The 27,500-nt window shown below is 46.9% G+C and overlaps 2 protein-coding genes and 1 long non-coding RNA gene across 3 annotated transcripts in view; 2 read left to right on the plus strand and 1 right to left on the minus strand.

Moving 5' to 3' along the window:
- The window catches only part of dnah6 (dynein, axonemal, heavy chain 6), a 62,384-nt gene extending 59,783 nt beyond the window's left edge, over window positions 1-2,601 (plus strand). Inside the window, exons 58-60 of the mRNA XM_060047417.1 lie at window positions 441-595; window positions 998-1,220; window positions 2,296-2,601. Of these exons, the coding sequence (XP_059903400.1) occupies window positions 441-595; window positions 998-1,220; window positions 2,296-2,399 (482 nt within the window). The 3' untranslated portion in view covers window positions 2,400-2,601. The remainder of the gene's footprint in view (window positions 1-440; window positions 596-997; window positions 1,221-2,295) is intronic.
- A 3,659-nt stretch (window positions 2,602-6,260) lies between these two features.
- Window positions 6,261-27,500, minus strand: part of LOC132454717 (neuronal acetylcholine receptor subunit alpha-7-like) — a 37,776-nt gene continuing 16,536 nt past the window's right edge. Inside the window, exons 4-11 of the mRNA XM_060048240.1 lie at window positions 24,703-24,812; window positions 22,358-22,437; window positions 21,940-22,107; window positions 17,576-17,770; window positions 12,821-12,907; window positions 10,584-10,693; window positions 7,430-9,925; window positions 6,261-6,395 (exon numbers count right to left, since the gene is read on the minus strand). Of these exons, the coding sequence (XP_059904223.1) occupies window positions 9,302-9,925; window positions 10,584-10,693; window positions 12,821-12,907; window positions 17,576-17,770; window positions 21,940-22,107; window positions 22,358-22,437; window positions 24,703-24,812 (1,374 nt within the window). The 3' untranslated portion in view covers window positions 6,261-6,395; window positions 7,430-9,301. The remainder of the gene's footprint in view (window positions 6,396-7,429; window positions 9,926-10,583; window positions 10,694-12,820; window positions 12,908-17,575; window positions 17,771-21,939; window positions 22,108-22,357; window positions 22,438-24,702; window positions 24,813-27,500) is intronic.
- On the plus strand, window positions 14,769-16,844 carry LOC132454716 (uncharacterized). Its single transcript, XR_009524983.1, has 3 exons — window positions 14,769-14,872; window positions 14,975-15,045; window positions 16,778-16,844. It is a non-coding gene; the product is annotated as an uncharacterized LOC132454716 (long non-coding RNA).

The raw sequence follows: 27,500 nt of genomic DNA on the forward strand, positions 1-27,500 counted from the left end.
CTGACTCCTCCTCCTCCTCCTCCTCCTCCTCCTCTTCCTCCTCTGCCTCTCTAACGCTCTGACTCCTCCTCCTCCTCTTCCTCCTCTGCCTCTCTAACCCTCCTCCTCCTCCTCCTCCTCCTCCTCCCCCTCCTCCTCCTCTTCCTCCTCTGTCTCTCTAACCCTCCTCCTCCTCCTCCTCCTCTGACTCCTCTTCCTCCTCCTCCTCCTCTTCCTCCTCTGCCTCTCTAATGCTCTGACTCCTCCTCCTCCTCCTCCTCCTCTTCCTCCTCTGCCTCTCTAACGCTCTGACTCCTCCTCCTCCTCTTCCTCCTCTGCCTCTCTAACCCTTTGACTCCTCCTCCTCCTCCTCCTCCTCCCCCTCCTCCTCCTCCTCTTCCTCCTCTGCCTCTCTAACCCTCCTCCTCCTCCTCCCCTGCGGTACCTCCTGCGCCCCACAGGGACGCTCCAGAACCACGCCCGGCGTTACAGCCTGCCCATCGACGAGCTGGGCTTCGGCTTCAGCGTGCTGCCGCTCTACAGGGACCAGGCGGCCGTCGCTGAGGCCCTGGGGGGCCTGACCAGCATCAAGGCCCCCCTGGACATGGACGAAGAGGTGAGGGGGGGAGAGGGGACGGGATGGAGATTATGGAGGGAGAGGGGAGAGGTTTGGGCTGATGCTTAGGGGGAGAGAAGATGGAGAGGGCGATAGGGAGAGGGATGGAGAGAGAGGGAAGGGAAGGGGGCAAAGAGAGGGAGATAGATAGTGAGAGAAGGAGGGATAGAGAGAGCAAGAGGGGAATGGATGAAGACAGGTGGGAGAGAGAGAAACGGTGGGAGATGGAGTAATCAAGAGAGGGGTGGAGGAAGGGAGAAGGGAGACAGAGGGGGAGTGAGAGATGGAGAGAGTCAGATGGAAAGGGGAAGGATAGGGATTCGGCAAATTTGTGTCACGCTTTTAGACGCGTGTTAAGATAATCAATACCTGTCCTCTTGTCTGCGGGGGGCGTGGTCACAGCTGCCGGCGCCCGAGGACGGCGTGCTGGTCCACGGCATGTTCATGGACGCCTGCCGCTGGGACGACGTCGCCATGGCGATGGAGGACGCGTTGCCGCGGGAGATGAACCCGCCGCTGCCCGTGGTCCACTTCGAGCCGCGGCTCAACTACGACCCCGAGCCGGCCCTGTACCAGGCGCCGCTCTACAAGACCTCCGCCCGGGCCGGGACGCTGTCCACCACCGGTACACACACACACACACACACACACACAAACACACATACTGTACAAGACCTCCGCCCGGGCCGGGACGCTGTCCAACACCGGTACACACACACACACGCACGCACGCACACATGCACACATGCACACATGCACACATGCACACGCACACACACACACACACACACACACACACACACACACACACACGCACGCAAGCTCTCATTTAATCACTCACTCACACACACACTCACTGAAATACACACACTTGCATCCACACACGCACAAACGCACGCAAACACACATGCACACATACACACACATTTTACTCACGCACACTTATACACTCACTCACTCACTCACTCACACACTCATTCACACACACGCACACAGACAAGTGCACACACACAACCATCCAACGTGTGTGTGCGCACAGACACAAACACACAAACACAAACACACACAAACAAATGGAAACGCACACACACAAACATGCACAGACACACGCGTACGCGTAAACATTCTCACCCACAATCACACATGTGATGCCATTATGATGTGATGCAGACGTTCACCTCAGGTTGACTAAAGTGAACCTGGCATTACGCTATCAGCGTTGACCCACACGGCATATATCATACGTATGCACGCTCCAGTTAGCATACAGGGTATGTATGGACCGATAAACATTGTTTGCAGCAAACACACTCACAGCACACATCTTTACCATATGGGTGTTATTCATTATTGTTATTCATATGTGTCTGGAGCTGACCTGTCCACTGTGTGTGTGTGTGTGTGTGTGTGTGTGTGTGTGTGTGTGTGTGTGTGTGTGTGTGTGTGTGTGTGTGTGTGTGTGTGTCTGTGTCTGCGTGCGTTTGCATCTATATGTTGTTGTGTGTATGAGTTTGCGTACCTGTGGTTGTGTGTGTGTGTGTGTGTTTTTTTGTGTTTGTGTGTTTGTCTATGTGTGCGTGTGTGTGCGTACGCGTGTATGATTGGGCTTGTGTGTGCGTGCGTGTGTGTTGAGTGCGTGTGTATGTGCGCGTGTGTGTCTTTCTGTGTGTATGTGTGTGTGAGTGTCCTCTCTCCTCCAGGTCACTCCACTAACTTCGTGGTGACGGTTCTGCTGCCGACCAGCAGACCAAGTGACTACTGGATCTCCAAGGCCTCCGCACTGCTGTGTCAGCTCAACGAATAACACACACACACTGACAAACACACACACACACGCAACAAAACACACACGCACACACACACACACACACACACAACCCACCTCCTCCATTCAGCCAAAAGAGCTTGAAAAGCACGACTAAGATATTTTTCAGAAACTGCCTGAAGAGGTAAAACTTCCTTTTCATCTCATGTTTTCCTCTACCTTCATAAAACGCTCCGTCTGACTCAGGTTTCCCTTGTTAGTTTGTAACGACCGCGCCTCCCCTCATTACCTCGACGCGTTCCACGGGAGAGGAGAAGATCCACTATCTCCTGCTAGTGACTTATTAACGTATTCTGTCTATGCATCAGCCAGAGACGGAGTCAACACTGTGCGTCTCCAGACCTGAACAGGACCCGGCCGAAACTCACAGGCTCGCTGACGGAGAGCGAGATGAACCGAGGGGGGGAGGGGGGGGGGGGTTTTGAGGAACACGGCAGAAAGAAGATGATGCACAGTTGGGTGGATGAAAGGGGTGAATGCACGTGGATGTAAATCGACTTAAAAATGTTGAATTAACCGTGAGAGATGGTGATCTTAGACTCGTGGAGATTGGAGGGGGAGTGTGTGTGTCTGTGTGTGTGTGTCTGTGTGTGTGTGTGTGCGTGTGTTTGCCTATGTGGTTGTGTGTTTTTTGCGTGCGTGTTTGTGTGTGTGCATGCATGTGTGCGTGTGTGTGCCTGTGCGTGTGTGAGTGTGCGTGCGTTTGCGATGTGATCTAATGTTTCCACCTCATCCCCCTCAACACACGCTCATCAGTTGCTTATCTGTGTCACTTAGGCCACGCAGCATAAGCCCGAAAAATATGGTTCAGTACGAACTCCCCCTCTATGCCTCTACACTCTTGGGGGTTTCTTTACCCCAGCAGCGTGTATACAGACCCCGGCACTGAGATACAGGTCTCTGGACCTCACAATACAAGCAGGAGGGCATTTTTGAAATGTGTTCACTTGACTTGTCTTATTTCTTTGCATGACGTTTTATCAAACCATAATTGCTTATTTTACTTTGAGAAATATAGTGAAATACTGTTCCACGAAACACGTTAAAAGGGTTCATGCTGTGCACACCTTTAGTGACGATGCATTCCGACGCACACACTTGTTCTCCGACGCAAGAGCGTCCTCTGACACCCACACTGGTTCTCAGACACGCGCGTTCGTTCTCCGACGCACACGCACCTTCTCCAGCGCTGAGCGGACTGCGTTCCTGGCGAGCCCCTCGCCCCTCGCCCCTCGCCCCTCGCCCCTCCCCCCTCCCCCCTCCCCTGGGACTCGACCCCGTCTACCCCCCCCTGGGTCTCGACCCCATGCTCTTCATGTGTTCATGGCTCCAGACTGAGAGGCTTAGCGCTGATCTTCATCAGAGCTCTTCCGGTTCTGCTGCACTGGAGCTCTTGGGGTGAACTAATCGCCACTTCCAGATGGTTCCGTCCTCGGTGTCATCACTAAAAAGATGAGTGACTGCTCCAGGCTGCCATGTTTCACCTCAGATATGTAGAATAGAGAGGAAAGTAGGGTTGATTGGTTCTTGGTTCAATCCCCAATGCACACAGACTGTAGGCATCCTTGCACAAGATACCTAACCCCTAGATGTTCCTCTGAGTGGCCTTGGATACGAGTCTCTGCTAAATGTCTATCATCATTTATTGTGATATATTTATAGCGATCGTAAAAATAAAAGACACTCCACTGACCTCGGGGCCCGGTTGTTTCAAAGTCCTCTTTTCAAACTCCTCCCGATCAATCTCCGGTTGAGCTGCAGGCTATAAATAACTCGTAGGGGGGAGAGGCTTTGGGCCGGTAATGCGATTATACGCTCCAATGTTCTTAACACAGATGAACAACATTTTATCATGCACAGAAATCATAATTTCACCCCCATCGGATTAGGGAGAGGGGAGAGGAGAGACGGGAGTGTTTCTAAACCAATTTGTGAGGAGGAAATGAAAAGGTTTGTGTTTGGGCAGAATCTGACGTGAATAAAGAACGAGGCTGGAACCAACATGGAAAACGTTATTTGGTGTTTTCAACAGAATTAAATTGTGCTCTTATTGGGTTTCACACAGCTGTCTCGTGATGAACGGACTGGGAATAGAATGTGGAGGATGTGAAAGTGTTTTCGATGTGTGACGACGTTATACACATGCAGACCTGGACGTTCAACTGATGAACATATGCTGACATTATCACCTATATGTTGTGTGTAGCTTGAAAGCATAAGCTTATGCTTGTTGATAGCTGAAAGTTTTTTTGTGTTTGTGTGTGCGTGTGTGTGTGTGCGTGTGTGTGTGTGCGTGTGTGTGTGTGTGTGTGTGTGCGTGTGGTGTGTGTGTGTGTGTGTGGACTTCACGGTTTCCTGGCTTACAGGATTGACCAGCTGAAGCATGTTATCATGTGACCGTGGACCCTAGTGTGACTCCAGACATCAACATCTGTCTGTCTGGATCGACTGCAGGACGACTGTGTGCGTGTGTGAGTGTGTGTGTACGTGTGTGACTGTGTGTGTGTGTGCGTGCATGCAATACATTACATAGATTACTTTTAATGGTATTACTAAAAAGGTATGTTAAGGCTTTAGTCCTTTTTAGATTACACCTAAAATAGATTTAATTCAATTTAAAGTAAAGACCTTAATGAATAGGGTGCATTGAGGCTCTACTGGAATGATTCTGCTAGCTGCTGATGTACTCATCATCATCTACTCATTCTCTCAGAGTGGTCTGACCAACCTGCGTTACACATGAAGGTCACCTTGACATTTCTATAGTTTGCCTGGAACCAAGATAACAGATTTTACCGATTATATTACAGCTGTGTTTATTGTCGTAAGACGAAGTTGAAAACAAAAGTTTTACAAGTGAGAATGTGCTTTACCAAGCAGAAAGCCGTGGATCTCAACCCAGCACACATTCCACAAACAAGACTGAGCAAAGACTGATAAACATTTGGCAAGTTCAGAGGCAAATACTTTTATTCAAATGACCGGATTGCCAAAAATATTATATTCAACCAAAGATGATTAAGGAGGAACCAACTAATACCACCAATTTATGAATGGCTTCAAATGCATTTTATATATTGTAAATTCCTTTTATTAATTATAGCAGAACATCTTTTTTTCACGGATAATTGTTTCTGTAATCTCATTTGAAGTTTAATCACAGAACACACAAAACTGTCCTTTATTATCCCAGTTAATTACGTAGTTGTTTAACCATTATTCCTGCTCAAGATGCTTCTGTATATAAATCACAACAGACTAACCGTGATACTGGATCTAAATACAGTTAACAGGTGATTAGTCTGAACAGATCTGTTTATATATAGTTCACTCTCCAAGAATGTGTTTTCTTCTCCTACGGGGGGCGCTGTAACACATTATTCTTAATGAGTAATGACACTGACAGAACACAAACCACGCGCCATTATTCCTATAATATTATTTGCCAAGTGTTATTAGTCATTTCTGTAGTGTGGAGCCACCAGTTACTTACGTTATTGTAAAATAAATTTTGCGTTTCCAAACCCCATATATCTTCATATTTCTAAGAAGTCATTTTATGAGTAACAATAAAAACGATGACAGAGATGATTTAGAGCGCCCGGTTAGTCTCTAAGAGAGGTTTGAAGACAATCAAACCAGCGTGAATTCACAAACAATGTTACATGTAGGTCATTATACACCAGATGGAACGAGAATATTAAAATCCATACTGGTCTGCCTCCTACCATTTTAAAGTGGTAGTGAATTAGGTGTCAGAAACAAAGTATACCTTAAGTACAGCTTGTTGTAAACCCTTGCATATTTGTGTGTTTAACACTGGGCCAGGTTGACATTGCTGTGTGGGTACAAAATGCACTATTGTTTGCTTGTTGCTTTGGGCCCAGCTGTGCTCGGCCTTATTTGTTTGCTCAGAGGTAAACACACTTAGTGACCCTTCACAGCAAAGTGTTCTTTGATTATCCATAAATCATCCTTAATGGTACGGCCACACCAAACGCGTTACTCGCGTTAGGGGCGTCCAAACTCGGCATTTTTGCATAGGGAACCATTGGTATAGGCGCGTAGACGCGTTACATGCGATGAAGCGTAGGGGGCGTTACGCGCGACAGACGCACGTAATTACGCACGTAAACGCAGTAACGCGCCCAACGCACCAACGCCCGGAGTTCAGAAATCTGAACTTTCAACGCTCCAACGCGTGGCGCTTAGCTGCGATAGCCAATCAGCGTGGAGCTTGACCCGACGTCACTGGCAGAGAGTAGTGAGCTTGGACAGAAAGCATACGGCCGACATCTTTCTTTATTCTGGGTGGAAATAGTAACATAGTTACGCTATTAAATGCGTTTATGGAAACATTTTTAGCGAGAAATGTGCATTTTACTTTCATAATGTTCGCTCGGTGAATGTGAAGGATGTTTGGTTTGATAGTTATGACGAAGAGGGAACGCTCCGTTCACTTGCATGGACAGAGTGTCTGGATGCTAAGCAACCTCAACGTCTTGGCAGACTATTTCTCTGCTGATCAACACTACCAATGGTGGAAACACACCAGACACACCATGTGAAGTTATTTCACCCGATTATTGTTATTTATATCAGAGATTATTTAATCTAACCCGATCTAAACTCTATCACCCAAACACGGCGGCGTTTGGGGTTCCTACCTCGGACTCCAGCGCAGCCACGGCCGACAACTATCTTTATTCTGGGTGGAAATAGTAACATAGTTACGCCATTAAATGCGTTTATGGAAACATTTTTAGCGAGAAATGTGCATTTTACTTTCATAATGTTCGCTCGGTGAATGTGAAGGATGTTTGGTTTGATAGTTATGACGAAGAGGGAACGCTCTGTTCACTTGCATGGACATGGACTCATCTAGCTGCGTTGGCGCATTGACGCGTTGGAAGCGTTGAACCGAGTAACCACCACACAATGATCAAGCGTCAGGTTAGGTGCGTTACTCGCGTTATCCAACGCGAGTAACGCGTTTGGTGTGGCCGCACCATAACACTGTGGAGCCTGGCTTCCATAGCAACCACATACAGTCAGCCTCTGTTTCTATGGATGGTCAAAACGCCAATATTGAATGGTTCTCTCACTTCCAATAAATAGCTTTGATCTATTTATTACGATATATGTGCCATTCTACATATTGTTTTAGTTAGAAGTTTAGCGACAGTGTTCTGAGAAGATGACTAGTTAAACGACTCATCTACTAATCAAGCGTGTTTTGAGTTTAGCGACGGTTCAGAGCTGCGCGATGCGGAGGGTTGGGCGATACGAGGAGACGCCACGAGATGGAACACATCTTTGTGACAAACACCTGCCGGCTGCCGTTAATCCGTGATGCGTGTACATTTCCGGTAGATTAAGTGTTCAGTCGATTGATTCAATCTAGATGTCACCATGGATAAAGCACAAAAAGCAACTGGGATATATATCTCTGAGATTAGTGAGGAAGTGTTGATGAATCTGAAAAACCAAAACGTTTGGCTGCGTCTTTCTTTGCAACAATTGAACTGCTTAAATATAACTTCTTTAGCGGACAACCCACAACCATAACAGAATTTAACTCTTTAAAATAGATTATGTTTGCCTTGAAGAAAAATAATAACCTGGAGCATATTACACAGATTTAGAAAATAGTATTTGTATATAGAGAGAGAGAGAAGCTAAGTGAAATTTTATATTTGATACTCCACAATTTTTAATCTTGTTTGTCACAGTTTTGTTTCTTAGTGTGTGACTGCGAGTTCCCGCACACAAATCCCTGCTCAAACAGACAGGCCTTTGAGTAACGTCCAGGTCAGGTCAACAGGCCATTGGGGGAACGAGTGCATAACAACAGAGAAGGGCGGGGTTCACAGAGAGGGACGATGAGTGCATCTGGAGTACGTTCAGAGCAGAAACAATAACATACGAAGGGCCCTCGGAGAAGGCCAGAGTTTGAACTAAACCTCAACTTTGAAATGGAGCTTTGAAAAGTGGTAAAATTGGTGTTTGAATAGTGATACTGTACAAGGAAGAAACCAAATGTTACGAGACAATCTAACTTTAACTTCAAAGGCTTTTGAAAATGACTTAAACTGACTTTTAACTACTTAAGTTCACCCATTGTGTAGTCCCCCCCCCACCACACCCAAAGTCTGAACCTCCCCCGTTGTCAAGTCAACTTTATTAGCAAAGCCCTCATTCACAGTTTACAGTCTCAAAGGGCTTTACAGGTCATATATCGATGACACCCCCTAGCCCCTCCGGCGCAAGCACTTCTGGACACCTTGGGAGTGCCTCTCACTGCCGGCAATATCAAGGCAATAACCGGACCCACACATCACCGTGGCCTCTGGGCTGGGCACCATCTGTACAGCGACAGCTCTCAAACCCACTCACCGCAGAGGTCGCACCGGATATGAAAGCATCCTTGTAAATACACACGTCAAACAAGCAACAAAAGAAACCCAAGATAAAACAATTAGAGGCTGACATTTAGACATGAATCATATTTATCATACGTCGTCTACTGAGGGAAACGTGAAACACAACGGATGACATTAAACTGAGCTACTGAAGTGCATGTGAAGCTCCCCCCTCTAGGTAAGAGAACCTGCCGACTGGGGAGGTGTAGTGAGGAGCTGAAGCACACAATGCTATAACACCCAGAGGTCTATCGAACAGGAGCTGGATCCTACGGTGATCTCGCAGGAGACCGGCGCGCGCTACGGTTTCTACAAAGGAATAACCGCGGGAGGCGCAGCTTTTATGGTGTTAGGTTTTTCTGGGTCTCTTCATCGTCTCGTCTCTGAGGAAGGTGGTGGTGCTGGTGGCGGAGGGATGGGTTTGGGCCTGGGGGTTTAGAGGAACGAGGGACGGCGTCCTCATGTGAAGTCCTTGGACACGGCCTCGATGAAGTTGGGCGCCGACATGAGGATGGTGAACGTGCAGATGATGGAGAAGAGCGAGAACGCCACCAGGCAGAGCCGGTCGACCACCGCCGCCGCAAACTTCCACTCGCTGCAGATGGCGTCGCCCCGGTCGCGGTCCCGGAAGCGGCCCGCGATGTACCGCACCTCTTCCAGGATGCGGGAGATCTCCGGCACCTGCTCCATCAGCAGCGTCCGCACGTGCTCCGAGTGGATGTCGCTGGCCTGGCTGCTCCCGCCTCCGCCGCCGCCGCCACACATCATCACCCCCGAGTCGGCGCTGCTGGGGGGGAAGGCGGGGTTGTCCGTGCCCATGGAGTGGTAGCCGAAGTAGAGGTTCATGCTGCCGTTGGTGGCGGTGGCGCCGTGGGCGGAGGACAGGGGGTGGGTGGAGGCCTGGCCCGGGACAGTGGACATCTGGATGCTGTTGACGCTGGCGTGGTGGTGGGGCGCGCTGGCGTGGGAGTACCGGGTCTGGGGGTTGACGGGGTTGACGGGGCAGGCGGGCGTCTTGGCGTCCTCGCCGGGCTTCTTCATCCGCAGGAACCAGGCGCACCAGTTTAGGAGGATTATTCTGACCTGGGAGGGGAAGGGGGGGGGGGGGGGGGGGAGGATGAAGAGGTGGAGGTGGTAGTGGAGGAGCAAGAGGAGCAGGAGACGGGAAGATGAGTTATGTTTTATTTCTGACTGGTGTATAAAAAAAGACAGCGATAATAAACATAAGGCCCATTAGTCATTTTCCTAATTGACAGTGGACTGGCCCAATCCCATGTATAAGACCCTCCCCCTTTGGGCTCAGTGGCATCATTAACAGCATCTCCCAAAAAAAATCGAACTTGAATTTTGTCCTTTTTTTTTTACCTCCTTTTTTTCCTCCTCCTTGTAGGAAGATTAGAACTGGGAGGAAGATGATGGTTCAACCTTCTCCGTCTGCACTTGAACATCCTTACTGTACCGACGGCGACATATTGTTGCTTCTCTCTCCACTATCAAATGTACTTATCGTCAGTCCCTATGGATAAAAGCGTCTGCTAAATGCCCTATAAATAAATGTAAATGTGCCAAACCCATCAGTTTTGGAGAGCCTGAGTCAAGGCGGTGTACTGTCAATACTCAATGTACTAACAGGGAGGCTGTTGTCTTGGTTACCTCAGTTCCAGGTCCTGTTCGAAAGCCTCAGAGCGTGAGACTCTCATTGTGGAAAGCAGCAGCAGCAGCAGGATGAATCTCCACCTACCAGTTTGGGCATCTTCCCTCCGTGGGGGTCGTGGTGGTGGAACTGCAGCACCAGTACGGTCACCACCACAGAGAGACCGACGATCATCATGGTGCTGGCAAAGTACTGGGCTGGAGGCGGGCAAACAAGCACGGAGCGTACGAACCAGAATGATTAATGTGTTTACACTGTGGGCGAGTGTGTGTCTCCCTGCATATAGTTTTCGACGCACAGTTGGAAGCTGTAACGAGCGCGTTGTGAGTCCGAATGGATTTAATTAATCGAAGTGAGTACTGTTTGTTTTGAGGTCCCTGAGAAAGGACTCCACACGCGCCCGCTGTGGTCAGTCGGTCAGTCCCTCAGTCGGGTTAACCTTTGGAGCGGTATTAAGTCACCGAGACTCAGAGACCCAATGGGTCCATCAGCACTGATTAAAACACCATCTACGGCCCCTCAGATCACGTGATCACGTTACATAACCTACATATTGGGGCGGCACGTGGCTCAGGAGGGAGAGCGGGTCGGCTGGTAACCGGAAGGTTGCTGGTTCGATCCCCGGCTCCTCCTAGCTGAGTGTCAATGTGTCCCTGAGCGAGACGCCTCACCCTGACTGCTCCAGGCGAGCTGGCTGTCGCCTTGCATGGTCGACTCCGCCGTCGGTGTGTGAATGTGTGCATGAATGGGTGAATGTGAGGCAATATTGTAAAGAGCTTTGAGTGGCCACTGGTAAGAAAAAAAGCGCTGTTTAAATGCAGTTAATTTACCATTTATCATTTACATAATCACAACGTCATGGGAAATCACACAGAAACAGAAACGGGGGCACACGCAAAGACAAGTGCCTAAAAAGCCAAACACATCAACAAAAGAAAGAATAGTGATTGATAGCGAGGTTATGCTTAAAATGACACGCTCCAATGGGTTCTGAACAAATAACAGAGAAAATGAAATTTGATGAGCATTTAATTACATCCCTCATCTCCTGGCTCCACTCCATCTGTAGAGTGTTGATGTGTCTGTTCCCATGAAGGGGAATGTGCTAATGGATTGTTTTTACTTCAATAAGCAGCAAAATAAATTATCTCTCTTCCCTTCTCTCTGTGTCGCTTTGTCCGTATGTGAGCACTGTCACTTTAACACACCTCATCTATCAGCAGTAGGCCAATGAGCTCAATGCCTTTCATACATTTAATGTGACTTCAATCTTTGTGTGCGCGTACCCATGTCAGACGTGCTTGTGTGTAAATGCTTGTGTGTGTGTGTGTATAAATGCTTGTGTGTGTGTGTGTGCGTGCGTGTGTGTGTGTGTAAAGTCTTTAAGATTCTGAATACACACACATACACAAACACACACACACACACATCTGTTGTGCCTGTGCACGTTATCTCTTTCACCGCGGGATAGTGAGAAATGTCTTATCGATTCTTTTGAATGTCTGGTACATGTGAAGAAATTGACAATGAAGCTGACTTGGACACACACACACTTACACACACACCCACACACAGACCTGCGGCTTGTCTGGGTATTCATTCCTTACATCATCAAGGTGTCCTGCAGGCTATCTGTCTGTCTGGCAGCACGCTGACAGCGAACGGGGAAAGCATTCACATCGACCTAATCTGGAACTGCATTGGCACCTCTCTGGCTCTCCCTGTATACAAGCAGCCCCTGATATCAGTCTGCACAGAGCTGTGGAGTCTTTCACCGCTGTGTTTAAAAAAGAGACAGACGTCGTGTCCCTCACTCTCAGTGTGTCGGCTGGCCGTCCAGCTGTCCGTTTAAAAACCTGATCTGTATCAACTGGATGTGTCAGCCAGAGTCTCTCTCCCTCTCTCTCTCTCTGTCTGTCTCTGTCTCTCTTTCTCGTTTTCTCTTTCTTGCTCTCTCTAGTTCTCTTGCTCTCGCTGTCGTTCTCGCTCTTTCTCTGTCTCGTTCTCAATAGGTATTCTCTCTCCTTCTCTCTCTCTCTCTCTCTGCCTCTCTCTCTCTCTCTCTCTCTCTCTCTCTCTCTCTCTCTCTCTCTCTCTCTCTCTCTCTCTCTCTCTCTTTCTCTCTCTCTGTGTGTCTCTCTCTCTCTCTCTCTCTCTCTCTCTCAATCCCTCACTCTCTCCATCTATCACTGGCCCTCAGTCTGTTTGTGATGTCTGTCGGTCAATCTGTCAGTTGAAGAACATTTGTTTTCCCCGTCCATCTGTCTGTCAGGTGTCTGTGTGTTCACCCGTCCCTCTGTCCGTCCACCCGTGTTGATGCCTACCTATGAGAGGGACTGAGTCGGAGGTGGCCGGCATTATCTCAGCCACCAGCAGCATGAAGACTGTCAGGGAGAGGAGAACGGTGATACCTGCAAACAGAGAGACACACACACACACACACACACACACACACACACACACACACACACACACAGACAGAGAGAGAGACACACACCCAAACAAAGACAAGAGATAGACACACACAGAGATAGACACACACACACACACACAAAGAGACACACAGAGAATCACATCGAGAGACGAACACACACACACACACAGAGAGAGTGTGTGAGAGAGAGAGAGAAATAGAGAGAGGGAGTGAGAGAAGAAGAGAGAGACAGAGAGAGAGACAAACACACACACACACAGAGACACACACAAAGACACACACAGACAGAGAGAGACACACACCCAAACAAAGACAAGAGATAGACACACACAGATAGACAGACACACACAGATAGACAGACACACACACACACACACACACACACAGAGAATCACATCGAGAGACGAACACACACAGACACATAGAGAGAGTGTGTGAGAGAGAGAGAAATAGAGAGAGAGGGAGTGAGAGAGAGAGGAAGAGAGAGACAGAGAGAGAGACAAACACACACACAGAGAGACAAACACACAGAAACACACGCATGGGTGGGTACACACGACAGTTAAAGCATGCGTTCCTTTACACAGGGGTGTTAGGTTTGCTAAACGATCAACAAATGGTCCATCCTGTGTGCATCAGATTTATGGCATTGAGAATTTAGCAAGCTAACAGATGGCAGTTCACATTTCTACTCATAAACACAGTGGAGACAAATAGGCTACTCAGCTTTTCAAATGACGAAAGCTGTTGCCATTTACATTCTGTTGATTTGAAAACGTCAAAGCTGCCATCTGATTGGACGCGCTAGAAAAGGTCAGCATCAACCGGGTCAAAGTGGAAACAGAGAATCCGAGCGGTGCGCTACGCCCAGCATAGCATCAACGCTAGGTCGGGCGCTTCACTCACTAGGAACACGTTAGCGACGCGACGCGACGCATCGCGTCGCTAATGTGTTCCTAGTGAGTGAAGCGCCCGACCTAGCGGGCGCTTTCACCACTTTATCGCTGCAAAATAAAATGGTACATCGATCGCTACGACAATTGTAAAGCACGAAAGTGAGCGAGCTGTAAACGATTATGGAAATAAAGATGAATCTGCGCCCCGGATTCACCCTGGCATTTCAGAGAGCAGCCAGCTGGCGTTTTATTAGTCTGAGTTATTAATTTTCTGTTGATATAGGGAGGCATTGATCTGCATCTCATCTGGCCTTCAGCAGAACCAGGAGCACATGCTAATCCACAGCTAGTCAACAGGAGTATTGAACTGTTGTCAGGATGCTTTGAGAGAGTCTCAGAATCCCAAAGAAGATCTTGGGATTCGTCAAAAAGTCCTTCCTTTTTGCATTTTATTTAGTGTTATATTTATTGTTTTTTAATGTCTACCTATACTGATACAAATCATATACTATCATATTATTTACATAGCGGGTTTACATCAGAGAGCATCATGGGCTTTTTTGTTGGCTTTATTCTGCCACATTGAGAGGAGTAAAGCGACTTGTAATACTGCCAAATATACCATAACCTAGGCCAATGAAAACTTTATTTTGCCTCGTCTCGAATGAGTAATGCTTTGGCAGTTTCCAACACAACAATTTCTCCCCATAATGACCTATCATTTCACGCATAATTACTAAACAATGACCAAAATAATATATCTTCTATCGAACACAATAGCTAGCATTCCAACGCTCATGGCAAAGCACTTTTGATTAAAGTGGCATCAGATTGACTAGTCAATCAGACATGGTCCCATCACCGAAGTACCAGCACTCAATCAGCTTGCTTGTAAACTAATTAATGCCTTGCCCTCTCACCTGCGTCCAGCGACCATGATTGGTCAATGCAGTTTAGCACTTATGTTAATTAGACGCAGCTGGTGTGTTTTACCATCTACCTGGCCTCCGTTGTTTGCGGAGGCTGCCTCTAGCCTAACCCAGCTGGTGAGTCATGTGTTTTACTTTTGATGCAGTCTTTTCTTTCTCTTATTGTTCAGAGTGGTTTGCTGCGGTCTGTGATTCCGGCTCCTGTCACTGTCGTTACAGGTTTGTGTCCGCGTGCGTTTAAACGATCCAGACATGGCCACCAGTGGTTAGCTTCAGCGAGGACCGCCGCAGTGAGTAACGCCATGTTTATTTCATGAGCTGGATGGATGGAGATGTTTAGCTGTGGTTTGAGCTTTTGATGTTGGCCTTGTATTCGTATTTGTTCAGTGCACGCATGGGAGCTGCAGAGTTGTAATTTCACTCTAAAGTACTGGCCACCTCTTGTCCCTATATTTGTTTGTTTTATAGCGGCCAAATCTGAGTGCATGTATTAAAGTAACTTTTACTTAAGAGACTAATGCAAACTCAGCTTAAGCTAAAAATCCACATATCCTAAGTACAAAAACAAATGATTTGTCACTTTAGAGTGAAATTCAACTCCTGTCATTCCTGTTAAACTTACTTTTGATGTTACCGGTAAAGGTGTTTCTTTGAGGTGAGTATATTGTTTTGTGTTGACGAGGTGACTGTCTTCAATCGCGGGGGGGGCCCCTTTGGCCCCCCCCGCCAGAGCAACGACTACCTCCGCCGTGTACACTGGGACTAGGTCTTGTTAACCTTGGCAACAAGCAGTTAAACTGACGCGGATGTCATGGCGGAGCCCGCTGGGGGACCGCTATGTCATCACGGGGAGGCAGGAGAACTGTCGCGCAGAACCCTGGCCTGCAGGCAGATATTTGGCTGTACTTGACGCCTGTCTGCATCGTACAGAACGGTTCCTGTCATTGTTTGAATCAGGATGGTGAAGCTTGAACCCGCTTTGCGCTGGTGGTTCTTGGGCTCTGGTCCTAGTATCTTGTGGTCCTATTATATTCTGTTCCAACCTCACGTTGACACTTGCGTGCATGACTCTCTTCTGGTACAGCCCCACTTTGCTCTACCACGTTGACCTGCTTCAATCCCATTTTTTTTTTTGATGTACCGGACTACACTTTTCTTTTTTTTTTTTGCACCATGATGTGGTGTACCCAACCATGAAGGTCGTCCGGTCCAGTCCCTCTTGAGGAACCCAGCCATGATGATCACCTGGTCCAGCCCCCCCTTGATAAAATTACTTTGGTCCAGACCCAGTTAATGATCTGTATCACTGTGCTTTTCTGGTCCGACCTCACTTGATGTCCGGTACCAATGAGGCTCTTATGGTCGAACAGCACTCTAGTCTGGCTCATGCCTGACGTGTAGCAGTGTGGCCATGGTGCTGAGAACCAGGGCGTTGTTGTGGAAGTATGTCTTCTGTCTGACTTTAAAAATCTAGTCTTCAGGTGCAGTAACTCCTATGCACCTGGAAGCTTCATAATGCTACTTTTAGAACCTCGGCCGTCTAGCTTGGACTTTTGTAGTTGCTATAATTGAAGTGATTTGCTTGTTCTCTGCCTTGCCTGTCAACTGCATTCCTGGTTATTTGAAAGCCCTTAAAGTTTCGTCAATGTTGAAATATGATCTGCTTCCAGTTGGTGGTTCCACACTGGGGAGTCATTCATTTAGAGTGGCCTGGAGTGATGGATGTATTTGTACCTTCGCCCCACTTCAGTTGAATAGAGTTGGTTTGCCGCTATAATGGCCCTGTTGCCAAATGCTTACATGGATAAGCAGCTTAATGCCCTGAAGATGTCTTTAAATAATTTGTCAATAGGCTACCATAATCAATGTATTGCCATATTTGATTAACCACAAGAAGCAGCCCCATGTTGCCTAGTCATTTTGTAGACATTTTAGTTTAAGTTTGGGTGGTGAAAATGTCTAATCATCTAGCACAAATGTTTGCTATGAACTGACTTTAATTTTTCAATCTATCGCTAACAGGAGGACCTAAGAGGCGCTGCGCTGCCTCACCTAACACCTGTTGCTACATGAATTAACTATTAAAAAAAAATTGATAGAACTGCATGGTAATGTTTTGTCTTGAAATTCAGTCACACGTCTGCTTTTAGGTTGCCATTCTAACTTTTAGTAATCAAATAAACATTGAATATTATCTTTTAAATTGCTATTTGGCCTTTTCTATTTTTACTTATTTTAGTGGGACGACATTCTAAATCACGATTACTATTTATCTCGGTGTAAAGCCATTTGAATAAAAATATCCTCCTTACAACTTCTGCTGATCTGATTTACAATCCAGTCTAAACTAACGTCTCTTCAAATATTAACCCGGTACTTTTCATTTAAGTGCTGAACAGCACACGGGTGGTTCCAGAGTGTATTTGTGTGACAAATCAATGTAAAAAAAAGAAATACTCGGGCGCCACTTCAGATAAAAGTGCATATGCTATTTTGTAGTTATAATTGAAATGGTTTGCTGGTTATTTGAAAGCACTTAAAGTTGTCACTATTGTAATATGATCTGCTTCCAGTTGGTGGTTCCACACTGGGGAGTCATTCAATAAATCAAATCAATATAAAGAAAATACTGGGGCGCCACTTTAGATAAAAGCCCCTATTTCACCACCTGCTCCATCATACATGTGTGTTGACATGCCCACGTGTTCAGTCGCCAGTGGCTGCTGATTGCTAATCAACACCCCACCTAGTGGTAACATAGTGACCCTTTCTAAAAGCGCCATGTGACACCATGTAAGGTGTGTCTGCGAGGCCTCGTACCCAGAGAGATCTTCTCCCCAGAGTCGGCGGGCAGCAAGAAGACGAGCAGAGCCAGGCCGGAGATGAGCACGCAGGGGATGAGCAGGTTGAGGCCGTAGTAGAGCGTCCGCCGGCGCATGGTGACGGTGAAGGTCACGTCTGGGTACGGCTCCTTGCAGCACTCGTAGTACAGCTCATTGCGCTTGGCCGGCACGCCTGGAGGGGTGGGCAGAGGGGGGGTGAGGTTAGGGAATACTGAGCAGTCTCTGGGTGGGAAGGACGGTTACAATAGGTGCGTTTCCATACCCCTGATTTTATGCAAAATTTGAAGTATCGAATCAGTAAACGGTGATGGAAACACCAAAATTTGCATAAAAATCCTCTAATTCGCAAAAATGTTTATCCGCTCACTTGAGGTGGTTTTTGAGAAATGCGAAAGGGTAAATTCGCAAAATGGGAGATGGAAACACACTTTTCGAAACAGCTGTGACGTAGCGAACTTTGAACACACAGGACTGACAGTCTTTCCGATTTCCGCATAATGACCGGCCATAGCAACCCTGCCGACATCAACGTGTAACGTCATCACCCTATTCCGCTCCAACCACTTGATGGAAACGCACGTAATTCGAATTACTTTTTTGCGAACTTTCTAAAGATTTGCATCACCTTTTAGATGGAAACGCAGCTACTGAGAGCATTTAGAAGGTGATTTTAACCAAAGACCTACAAAGAGTACCTTTGTCAGAAGAGAAACGATATAAGTGCCAAACAATCAGTGAGGTTAGCCCACTCCCCGTATACAACAGAGATAGCTAGGATAAGATGCTACACAATGCTAAGAACTATTGTTAAGTACACGGACGTACGATATACAAGTACTTAGATTAAGTTCCAGGACATAGTCTTAGTGAGACTAGCTCAGTGGTCCGGCCTTTGACTTTAAGGGGGACACTCAGTTTGAATGAGCTTTTGTGGGGTGACCTCGTTATTCAAACGGTGAAAGATGGATGAATACACATGGAGTGGCTGAGCAAGGAGAGCCGGCACCCCTTTATACACTTATGACTGCAAGAAGACCAAGGTTATTGGAAAGAGTCAGCCACACTATCTGCTCCCGGGGTGTTTATTGAGCATAACAAATCGACACGGAACTACATTGGAAAACATGATGGAATGGACACAAGTTTCTGAAGTAATAAGGAATAATACTACATTTTGTGAACAATGATATGTATTTATTTTCCATTATCTATATCATTTCTTTCTATTGTAGTACATTTGTCTTTCATGTATAAATCTATTGCACCACCTGCAGTACCCTCACATACCACCAATGGCTTGTCTACCACAGTTAAAAACCACTGGAAGAGATGACGTGAATGTGTATTTCCATAGGCATGATGTGCACACGCACACACGCACACACACACACAAGTACAGACAAACACAGGCGCGCAGACACACACAAGTAAAACCCGTGAGTTGAACCTGTCGTCAACAATACCCTTCAATCCCCTATCACTATGAGCAGCTGCACTGCTCTAGGGCGAGCGTTTTTATGTCCGCGCGTCCGTCATTTTTATGAGTGGAATTCAGTTACTAAAGCCGGTGTTGTGTTTGTCCAATTCAAATTAAGGGAAGACATGACTGTCAATAATTCTTTAGGCTGTTCAAAGTCGAGGCGAAAACCGAAAAATTGTGTGTGTGTGTGTCTGTGAGAGAGATGGGGTGTGTGTGTGTGTGTGTGTGTGTGTGTGTGCTTATCCTCTTCCTTTAATCTCAGTCTAAGTGTTATGCCGGTGGCAAATGATTCCGCTGATGGAGTTCTCACAATCGCTGCAAAATCAGTACACAGGAAGTTTCTTCTTTCCTGCTGGTTAAACATCAACAGACCACATGTACGTATTTGTTTGTGTGTAGGTGAGAGAGCAGAGATTTAATCCGAGAGGGTTCTGTGTGTGTGTGTGTGTGTATACGAAGGGGCTTTTGTGTAGGTATACGAATGTGCTTGTGTGTGTGTATACAAACTTTGTGTGTGTGTGTATACGAACGTGCTTGTGTATGTATACGAACATGCTTGTATGTGTGCGTATACAAACGTGCTTTTGAATGTGTGTGTGTGTGTGTATGTATACGAACATGCTTCAGAGTGTGTGTGTGTGTGTGTGTATTCATAAGAATGTGCTTCTGTGTGTGTGTGTGTGGGCACACGCATGCTCCAGTCAGTACTCAACGTGTCCTGAGGACTTAACCTTTGAGTCACCTTGGCGACCTTAAGACGAATTGATTGAAAGAATCTCTTCCACAATGTAGTGAGTGCGGAGGAATTTCTCCTCCAACAAGACTGGAGACCTCAATCATAACCACTTAACAAGATGCTGCTGCTCAAGGTGATGAATGAACTGTGTGCTAGGATGGAGCTAGGTGACACACAGAGTGTGTTCTGTGATGGAAACTCAGTGCGTTTCATAATTCATGTTTTTTCTACCACGCACTTTCATTGAATTGACGGTTACACTTGATATTAAGGTACACACATTTACCATTAACTAGTCTCTCATTGGCAGGCATTTTAGTAGCTTATTGGCTCTTAATTAGTTAGTATAAGCAACTATGGCAGCCTTATTCTGCACGACCATATTCTACAACTACTATGCTGTTAAATAGGTTTTCCCTCAATAACCTAATTACTGCTTATCGATAGTAAGTAAGGAAGTTGTTTCACATGAATAATGATCTTAACATGCTCTTCTCAGTATGGGCCTTATAAGGTGATAATACCACAAGGATAGTCATTCTCCCATAATAACACTTAATAAATATGGCATCATCTATATAACATAGCACAAAAGTCTTAACACAGTCCAAATAACTTTGAATGAAGTCTTCCTAACGAATTATATCTGCGTTAGAAAGTGAGATCTCTTTCATAAATACGTAACCAGAAGGTCTTGCAGTCTGTGAACGGTGCGTTTGACTGGATGGGATGTGAAGAGTCGGACAGTTCGTGGACACGGTCCCGGTGGGAGGCGCCACAACGTCGAGACCCGACCCGGCTCGCTGTCTGTGTTGTGGCTGAAACAAGTGAACCGTTCTGGGCCAGCTGTCACCACGCACAGCCCCCTCTCCAGACAGATGGGGAGCTCTGTGTGTGTGTGTGTGTGTGTGTCTGTGTGTCTGTCTGTCTGTCTTTGTATCTCCGTGTGTGTGTGTCTGTCTTTGTATCTCCGTGTGTCTGTCTGTCTATGTATCTCTGTGTGTGTGTGTGTTTCTGTCTGTCTTTGTGTCTCTACGTGTGTGTGTGTCTCTACGTGTGTGTCTCTACGTGTGTGTGTGTGTGTGTGTGTGTGATCAAGGGACAGACCCGTATCAGAGCGGTACATCAGATAGTTAAGGAGGGACAGGGGAGGAATCTGTCACCACCGACCACTGGACAACAACTGTCTGCAGTCGGTCTCTTCTGCCGCAACGCTCGCAGGAGGCTGATTGGCTGTCTGAATCCATTTTCTACCATCCAACTCTGTTGTTTAAGACATGGCATTTGTTACTTTATTGTATTGGTTTTATTTATGCCGTCGCTCCTGAAAAAAACGATTTCAAATGGCATTTGTGAATGTAACATATTCCAAAGTAAATGGGAAACGGACTGCATTTGATGCGGTGGTTTTCTAACCAGTGGCCGCTCAAAGCGCTCAACATTCATCCATTCATGCACTCATTCGCACGACGACGGCGGCGTTAACCACGCAAGGTCCTCGGGAGGAGTCAGGGTGAGGTGTCCTGCTCGGGGACACCTCGACACTCAGCTAGGAGTATCCGGGGATCGACCCAGCAACCTTCCGGTTACCAGCCAACCCGCTCTACGTCCCGAGCCGATATTTGTGTGACGTTGGAGTAGTGCATTGAGCTGGATTGAGTCCAGCCATGAGCTGAGCATTGAGTCAATGTTGCTCTGCGCCATGTAAAATGTGATTCTGTGTTTTGGTCTACGTCGTAAGGACGGTGAAAGTTGTCTCATCAAACTCTGCCGCACCCGGGTTTTTAGACCCAGGCTTCTCTTCGTCACAAGACGTTAACCACAGTCACGGTACACAGAGTAACTCAGCGTCGTCTGATGGCCTGCAGACCAGAAACAAACTCAAAAAGGTGAACGGAGGGAAAGGTTCAGATGAAAAGAGATGGAGGTGGTGAGAGTTGAGGGTGAGGGTAGGGGGTTGGGTTGGGTTAGTTAGTAAGGCGTTGATGTGTGAGGTTTGTTGGCCGTTAAAGTAAACTATAAATGAAAGCTGTAGTTTTCATCTGTTTCAGACGCTCCGTGGAGGCCGTTCTCTGTAGCTCATTGAACCTGGTTTTGTCTGGGTTATAGACGGGTTCACCCTCACCCACGAGGTCCCACTCCCCGTTGGGGATGTAGGTGGAGACGTCCACGTCCATCATCTGCAGGTCCAGCAGCCAGCCGTTGTGGGTCCACGAGCCGAACTTGAGGTCGCACTTCTGCACGTCGAAGGGGAACCAGCGGACGTCGATGTAGCAGGTGCTCTTCAGGATCCCTGGAAGGAAGGAAGAGCCGTCAGGGCCGGTCGAGGGGCCATAACAGACCTCCCATCTACTCTGTGTGTTGCTTTTATTGCTTTCATCCAAAGCAACTTACAGTGAACTCGAAGTACATTTGTCAGAAGAAAGAGAAACAACACTATATATCTCTGTCGGTACAGTAAGGATGTTCATAGAACCCAGCGCCAAGCATTAACCATCACTAGGTTAACCCATTCCCCATTTAATACCAAGATAGCTTCTCACCAGGAGGGATGTACTGGCAGGCCCCTGAGGAGTTGACCAGCACGTTGGTGTGAAACGTTGCGTCGAAGCGCTCGTCTGCACTGTGGTTGGGACGGAAACACGGCGTTGAAACCAGTTGACACGGTATACACAGTATCTCCGCTTCGTGTGAGGACATGCATACCAAGAAACTCAATCAGAGGAATTGAAGGAAAGATGAAGATGAAAAGAGATGGAGGAACGGAGAAGGTGGATGATCATCGTCTAAGAAGATCCTCAAAAATGATATTCATGCATTCAACACCTGTTGTGTGTGGGTGTGGGTGGGTGTTGGTGTGTGTCTGGGGTTTGTATGACATTGATGTATGAGGTTTGTTGGGCATTAAAGTAAACTATAAATAAAAGCTTTGGAATACTGTGTAGAAAAACAAATTGTTTAATCGGTACATCTCATTCTATTCACACGCTTCAATATCTTCCAACCAACCTACTATCCCCTGTTGGTTGTGTTTTTATACTTCTCCTAATATCTTTTGAAACCATAAATCTTTGGCAGCATAAATAATGAACCTGAGGCCGCCAGCCGTCAACTTTCTCGGGAATTGTAAAAATGGGTAAAGTTGTACGACCCCCTAATGCTCAACAAAGCAAGCTGATTCCCGCAGACGAACCACAGCTGCCTTTAAACTGTGAACCCGTCCATTTAACTTCACAAAGCAAACCTCACTGAGGGGCGAGGAGATGCCCGGGGCAGAATAATGATGGGGTTAACTGTGGCAGAGCTCTGGAGGAAAACACACTGTCTTATCAATCTTCACTCTGCCTTGGCCTCAAAAGTCGACGGAAAAAAGCTAAACTGTGGGAAAATCGAACCTTTAACACACTTGTTTCACCTTACTTGTGATAAAGGAAACCCAGAACCAAAACTAAAAGAACCCAAGGACTAACCCGTATTACTGTCATTATGATATATTTTCATTATTATTTCATTTAGACTATATTAAGACATTAGAACTCCTGGAACGGTACAAAAACAAAGACATAAACATCACCTATGATGTGAGTGAACCGCATGACCAAGCGATCTCGGTGACAATCTACTCCTGTTTCTGGATTATAGCATCATTGATCGCCGCGGTAACGCTGCCTAATGTCTTGTATCATCACTCCCTTCGCTTTCCTCCTCTGGTTATGAATCGCTCTCCTTCGCCGCCTCGCCCGTCTCCTCCGCGTTGTCTCGTGCTCACGACACGCAAAACACAACACGTGTGACCGCCGAAGACACTCAGACTTGCACATCCATCTCAATCTTCCCCTCAACCCCAACCCAATCTTCTAGTCGCCTTGAAGCAGGCAACACCGTGCGAGCTCCATCAATCACCGACCCGGCCCACGTATCGCCTAGTCTCGCCCTCATTACTAACAAACCAAAATAGATGGTTTTCGGGGGTGAAATGTATTCTCCCTGCAGATTGATGTTCTAATTGAGACGAAGCTCTTCCTGAAGTTTTTTTTTACCGCGGCCGTCCCTTAAATCCTCCCTATCTTGGTCATCAGTCCGGTCACATCTGTTCCCACATAATCCAATTAATCCAATTGACTCCGGGTTCATCGTGCGGCATGCCACGCCACTAGACTAGCGCACCGGCTAATACATCGAGACATTTGTCTTCCAGCCATTTAACACATCGCATTTTTAACAGGCCACTAACCAGTGGCTATGATATAAAAAGCAGCTACACCTCTCGAAGCCCGCTGAGACCTGTAGTTGGATTCCTCCCCGAGGCAATCAGCTCAATCATCTCATTAGAGGTGAGACTCCAGCCGGGGATGAAATTGGAAATTGGGGGGACTATTTGTGTTTTCTTTCCCAGTGTGAAGGGTAAACAGAGAGCAGGCAATCTATCCATGTAATAAAGAGACAATGGCGCCAATTCTCCACAGAGCCGGCTCAGTGACTAATGCACGTTTAATGGGTAATATAGGTACGCCGGAGCAGAAGAAAGAGAAGGAACAAGTGATGGGGAAATAACATGAGAGCAGGTGGGACCCAAGCAGTGCTCACCGTGGGGTTAGGAGATGAGAGGACAGCAGAGTCGAATAAAGAGTGCATAAGAAGGCCGAAGAGTCATTACACAAGACCCAGGGAGGGAAGATGAGACAGAAGGTTATACATGAGAAGAGCAGACACCAGAAGGAATACGGGAGCGATCGGGGAGGGAGCGCAGGAGAGAGGAGAGGAGGTGCAAAGAGATCGACCGACAAACGAGATCAGGTAAAAGTGACAGAGAGTGAGCGATGGCAGTGACATGAAGGAGAGGAGGACGATTGCAGTGAGGGAGTGGAGGAGAGAAGGTCCGGCGTACCTGTTGTACAACAGGATGTCCGGGACCCACACCTGGCTGGAGGGGAACCGGATGGTCTGCACTCCCGGGTAGTTCTCTGGGTTCCACATCAGGTAGACGTCCGTCCAGTGCTGCAGGGAAGAGTCACTAAATGAGCAGTAGGCTACATTTTCAGTATGCACTTTCCCCTTCTGATTCATTATCGTTTGTTTCAGCGTGTTGCGGTGTCTGCGACTGGATGCCTCGACTTTCCTTGCCGGGGAACCAGCCAGCACCCCATCACTGATTTAAAATGTTTTGCCTGTCTGTATTTATGTATGTATGGATGTATGGATGTAAACATGCCCCCCATTGCACTCCTGATCACCCCTAGAAGGAGGGATCCCCCGCTCTGCGTTCCTTTTTAAGACTTCTCTTGCCCTCTGGGGAGCGAGGGTCAGGGGGCGTGCCACAAACACACGGCCTGTGAAGCCCTCTGAGCCTGTCGCTGTGATTAAGGGCTATGCAAATAAAGTGAATTAAATGAAATCGAGGAGAGGATGGTGGATGATAAAACCAAAAGAGAAAAGAGGGGAAGAGCAGAGGCAACACGGTCGCTAATTACACCGAAGAAAAAGAGAGAAGCTATCAAAGTACTGTGAATGAGAGCGACCAGATTCACCTTGAAAGGGAAAACGTTTAAAAGCTGCGATAGGAAATGTTTCACTGTTATTTATCACACAAATTTCAATGCAGCTTCAGATTTACTCATCCAAGCCAACGAAGAAGAAACCGTGAAATGGAATAAAGTCCCCAGACAACTCGTCTCTCTAGTCTGTCTCGCTTCCAACTCCCTCTCGTTGTTTGTTCTTGCGGTGGCGTCTGCCATGTTTGGCAGACGCCACCGCTACCAGCGCTGAAAGCCGGTCGCCCTGAAAGACTTTCCCCCTTCAGAAACAACACTGGGACACCACCACAACGCTCCTCTGAGTATCTACAGCCCAAGGTGGCTCGTGAACAAAGTGTTGTGAAACTAGTTTCCATCCCGCTGCAGGTGGGACGCATCCTCTAAGCACCACACAGGGAGAAAGTACCAGAATACATCTTCAACCTTCAAGCCGCCCCACTGAAGATAAACCTCCTTTCATTGACGGGGCTATTAGTTGTACTACTGTTGGCCGTTGCTGTGCTCTGTATCTTTGGCTATGATATCGAAGCAGGACAATATGTCCTTGCCAACTTGGCACTAACTCCCGCCCGCTCACTTAATTCTTAAGACCCGTGCGTTTCGGGGACACAGCTGAGTTTTTGCATACGCTTGTGCGGTCTTCATATTTTGTGCCTTGTCAGGTTTATCATTGAGTTTATATATTTGTGCCGGTTAATCCGTCTGTTCCGTTTTAATCTATCGTGGTGCGGCTTTCGTTGGTGATTGTGTGAGGACTTGTTGTGAGTGGGCGTGTTCTCCGTTGATTGGTTTAACAGGTGGCAGCTGTAGTACATCAATGTTAACAAGAGGACACACGTCCTTCCTCTTAGTAAACATGACATGTGCGTCCTAGTTTGCTGTTATCTGATAGGGCTGCTATGTGATTCAATGCATTATCCTTTTACTGCATCAAAGAGCTGTGTAGATTTGACATCCTCATACACATCCAATATCCAAGAGTGTAAAGCACATATCCCAGTTTATATTTAAATATCCCAGTTTATATCTCAAATATCCCAGTTTATATAGTACATATCCCAGTTTATATAGCACATATCCCAGTTTATATAGCGCATAACTCAGTTTATATAGCACATATCCCAGTTTATATATCACATAACCCAGAGTATATTAGTCTTTGTGCTGTAAATCTGTTTAGTAAAGATCATGCAGCTTTGATTCCCTAATGTGAAACCATGCAGCTGCTAATTAATGAATCAATTATACGACAGATCATCCACTAGCAACAATCTTTAAATTTCCATACGTTGTGGGACATATGTTCTCGGTCATGCAGATAATCTCTTACACGCTGGATTTGGCATGTTGTGCCCCTTGCGGTCGGCTGCTAGAAAGCCGTATCTTTTCATGTCTCATTGGCTCCAATAACCCAGATATCAGCCAGCCAGCTTTCTAAAGAGGCCAACGCAGAGCTCCGGTGCCAGGAACAGATTAGCAGAATATTGTGCCACGTGGTAACATCTGTGTGATAAAGGGATTGCGGTTTTTTTCCACATTGTTTTTTCAAGTGTCACTAATTTAATGAGAATAGAGTGGAAAGTATGACATTCCCTCGAGCCGAAGGCTAGAGGGTCTATCGGAGAGATTAGTGTTTGAAATGGTCAGTTCGTAAAAAAGGTCAAATGAATGTCCAGTTGGTGTTTGATAGCAGCTCTAAATCCTACTGCAGCACCATCTGTGATGGGGACAAATGTTGATCTAGCTTCATCAGTTTACGACCAAACAACCACGCAGCCTTTAACAATCAGATGTGTGTATACCGCGCTGCAGCCTAATGAGCGTGCTATATGCAATACGACAGCTTAATTCAGGAAGAAGTCTTTTTTTAACGAAGATTAACAACCAAGTTATCTAAGGGACGCCGAATGAATGGAGGGCCAACCGTGAGGCCTTTAATCATCTTTAATGCATTGTGCTGTCAAAGCACCATTTCCCAGTCGTTAATGTGAACTGGCTGTACAAGAGGCTCCGGCAGGTAATGGTTAAATATTTAACCACCACCTGAAGCCATTCATTCCAGCTGAAGGCCGTGTCAGATTGTGAGCCATTAGGATTCAGTCTGCTGAGCCACAACACCACAGCAAATACCAGTATGACAAGGTGGCCACCT

Source organism: Gadus macrocephalus, chromosome 3 (genome assembly GCF_031168955.1).
Source record: "Gadus macrocephalus chromosome 3, ASM3116895v1".
Classification (NCBI taxonomy): domain Eukaryota; kingdom Metazoa; phylum Chordata; class Actinopteri; order Gadiformes; family Gadidae; genus Gadus; species Gadus macrocephalus.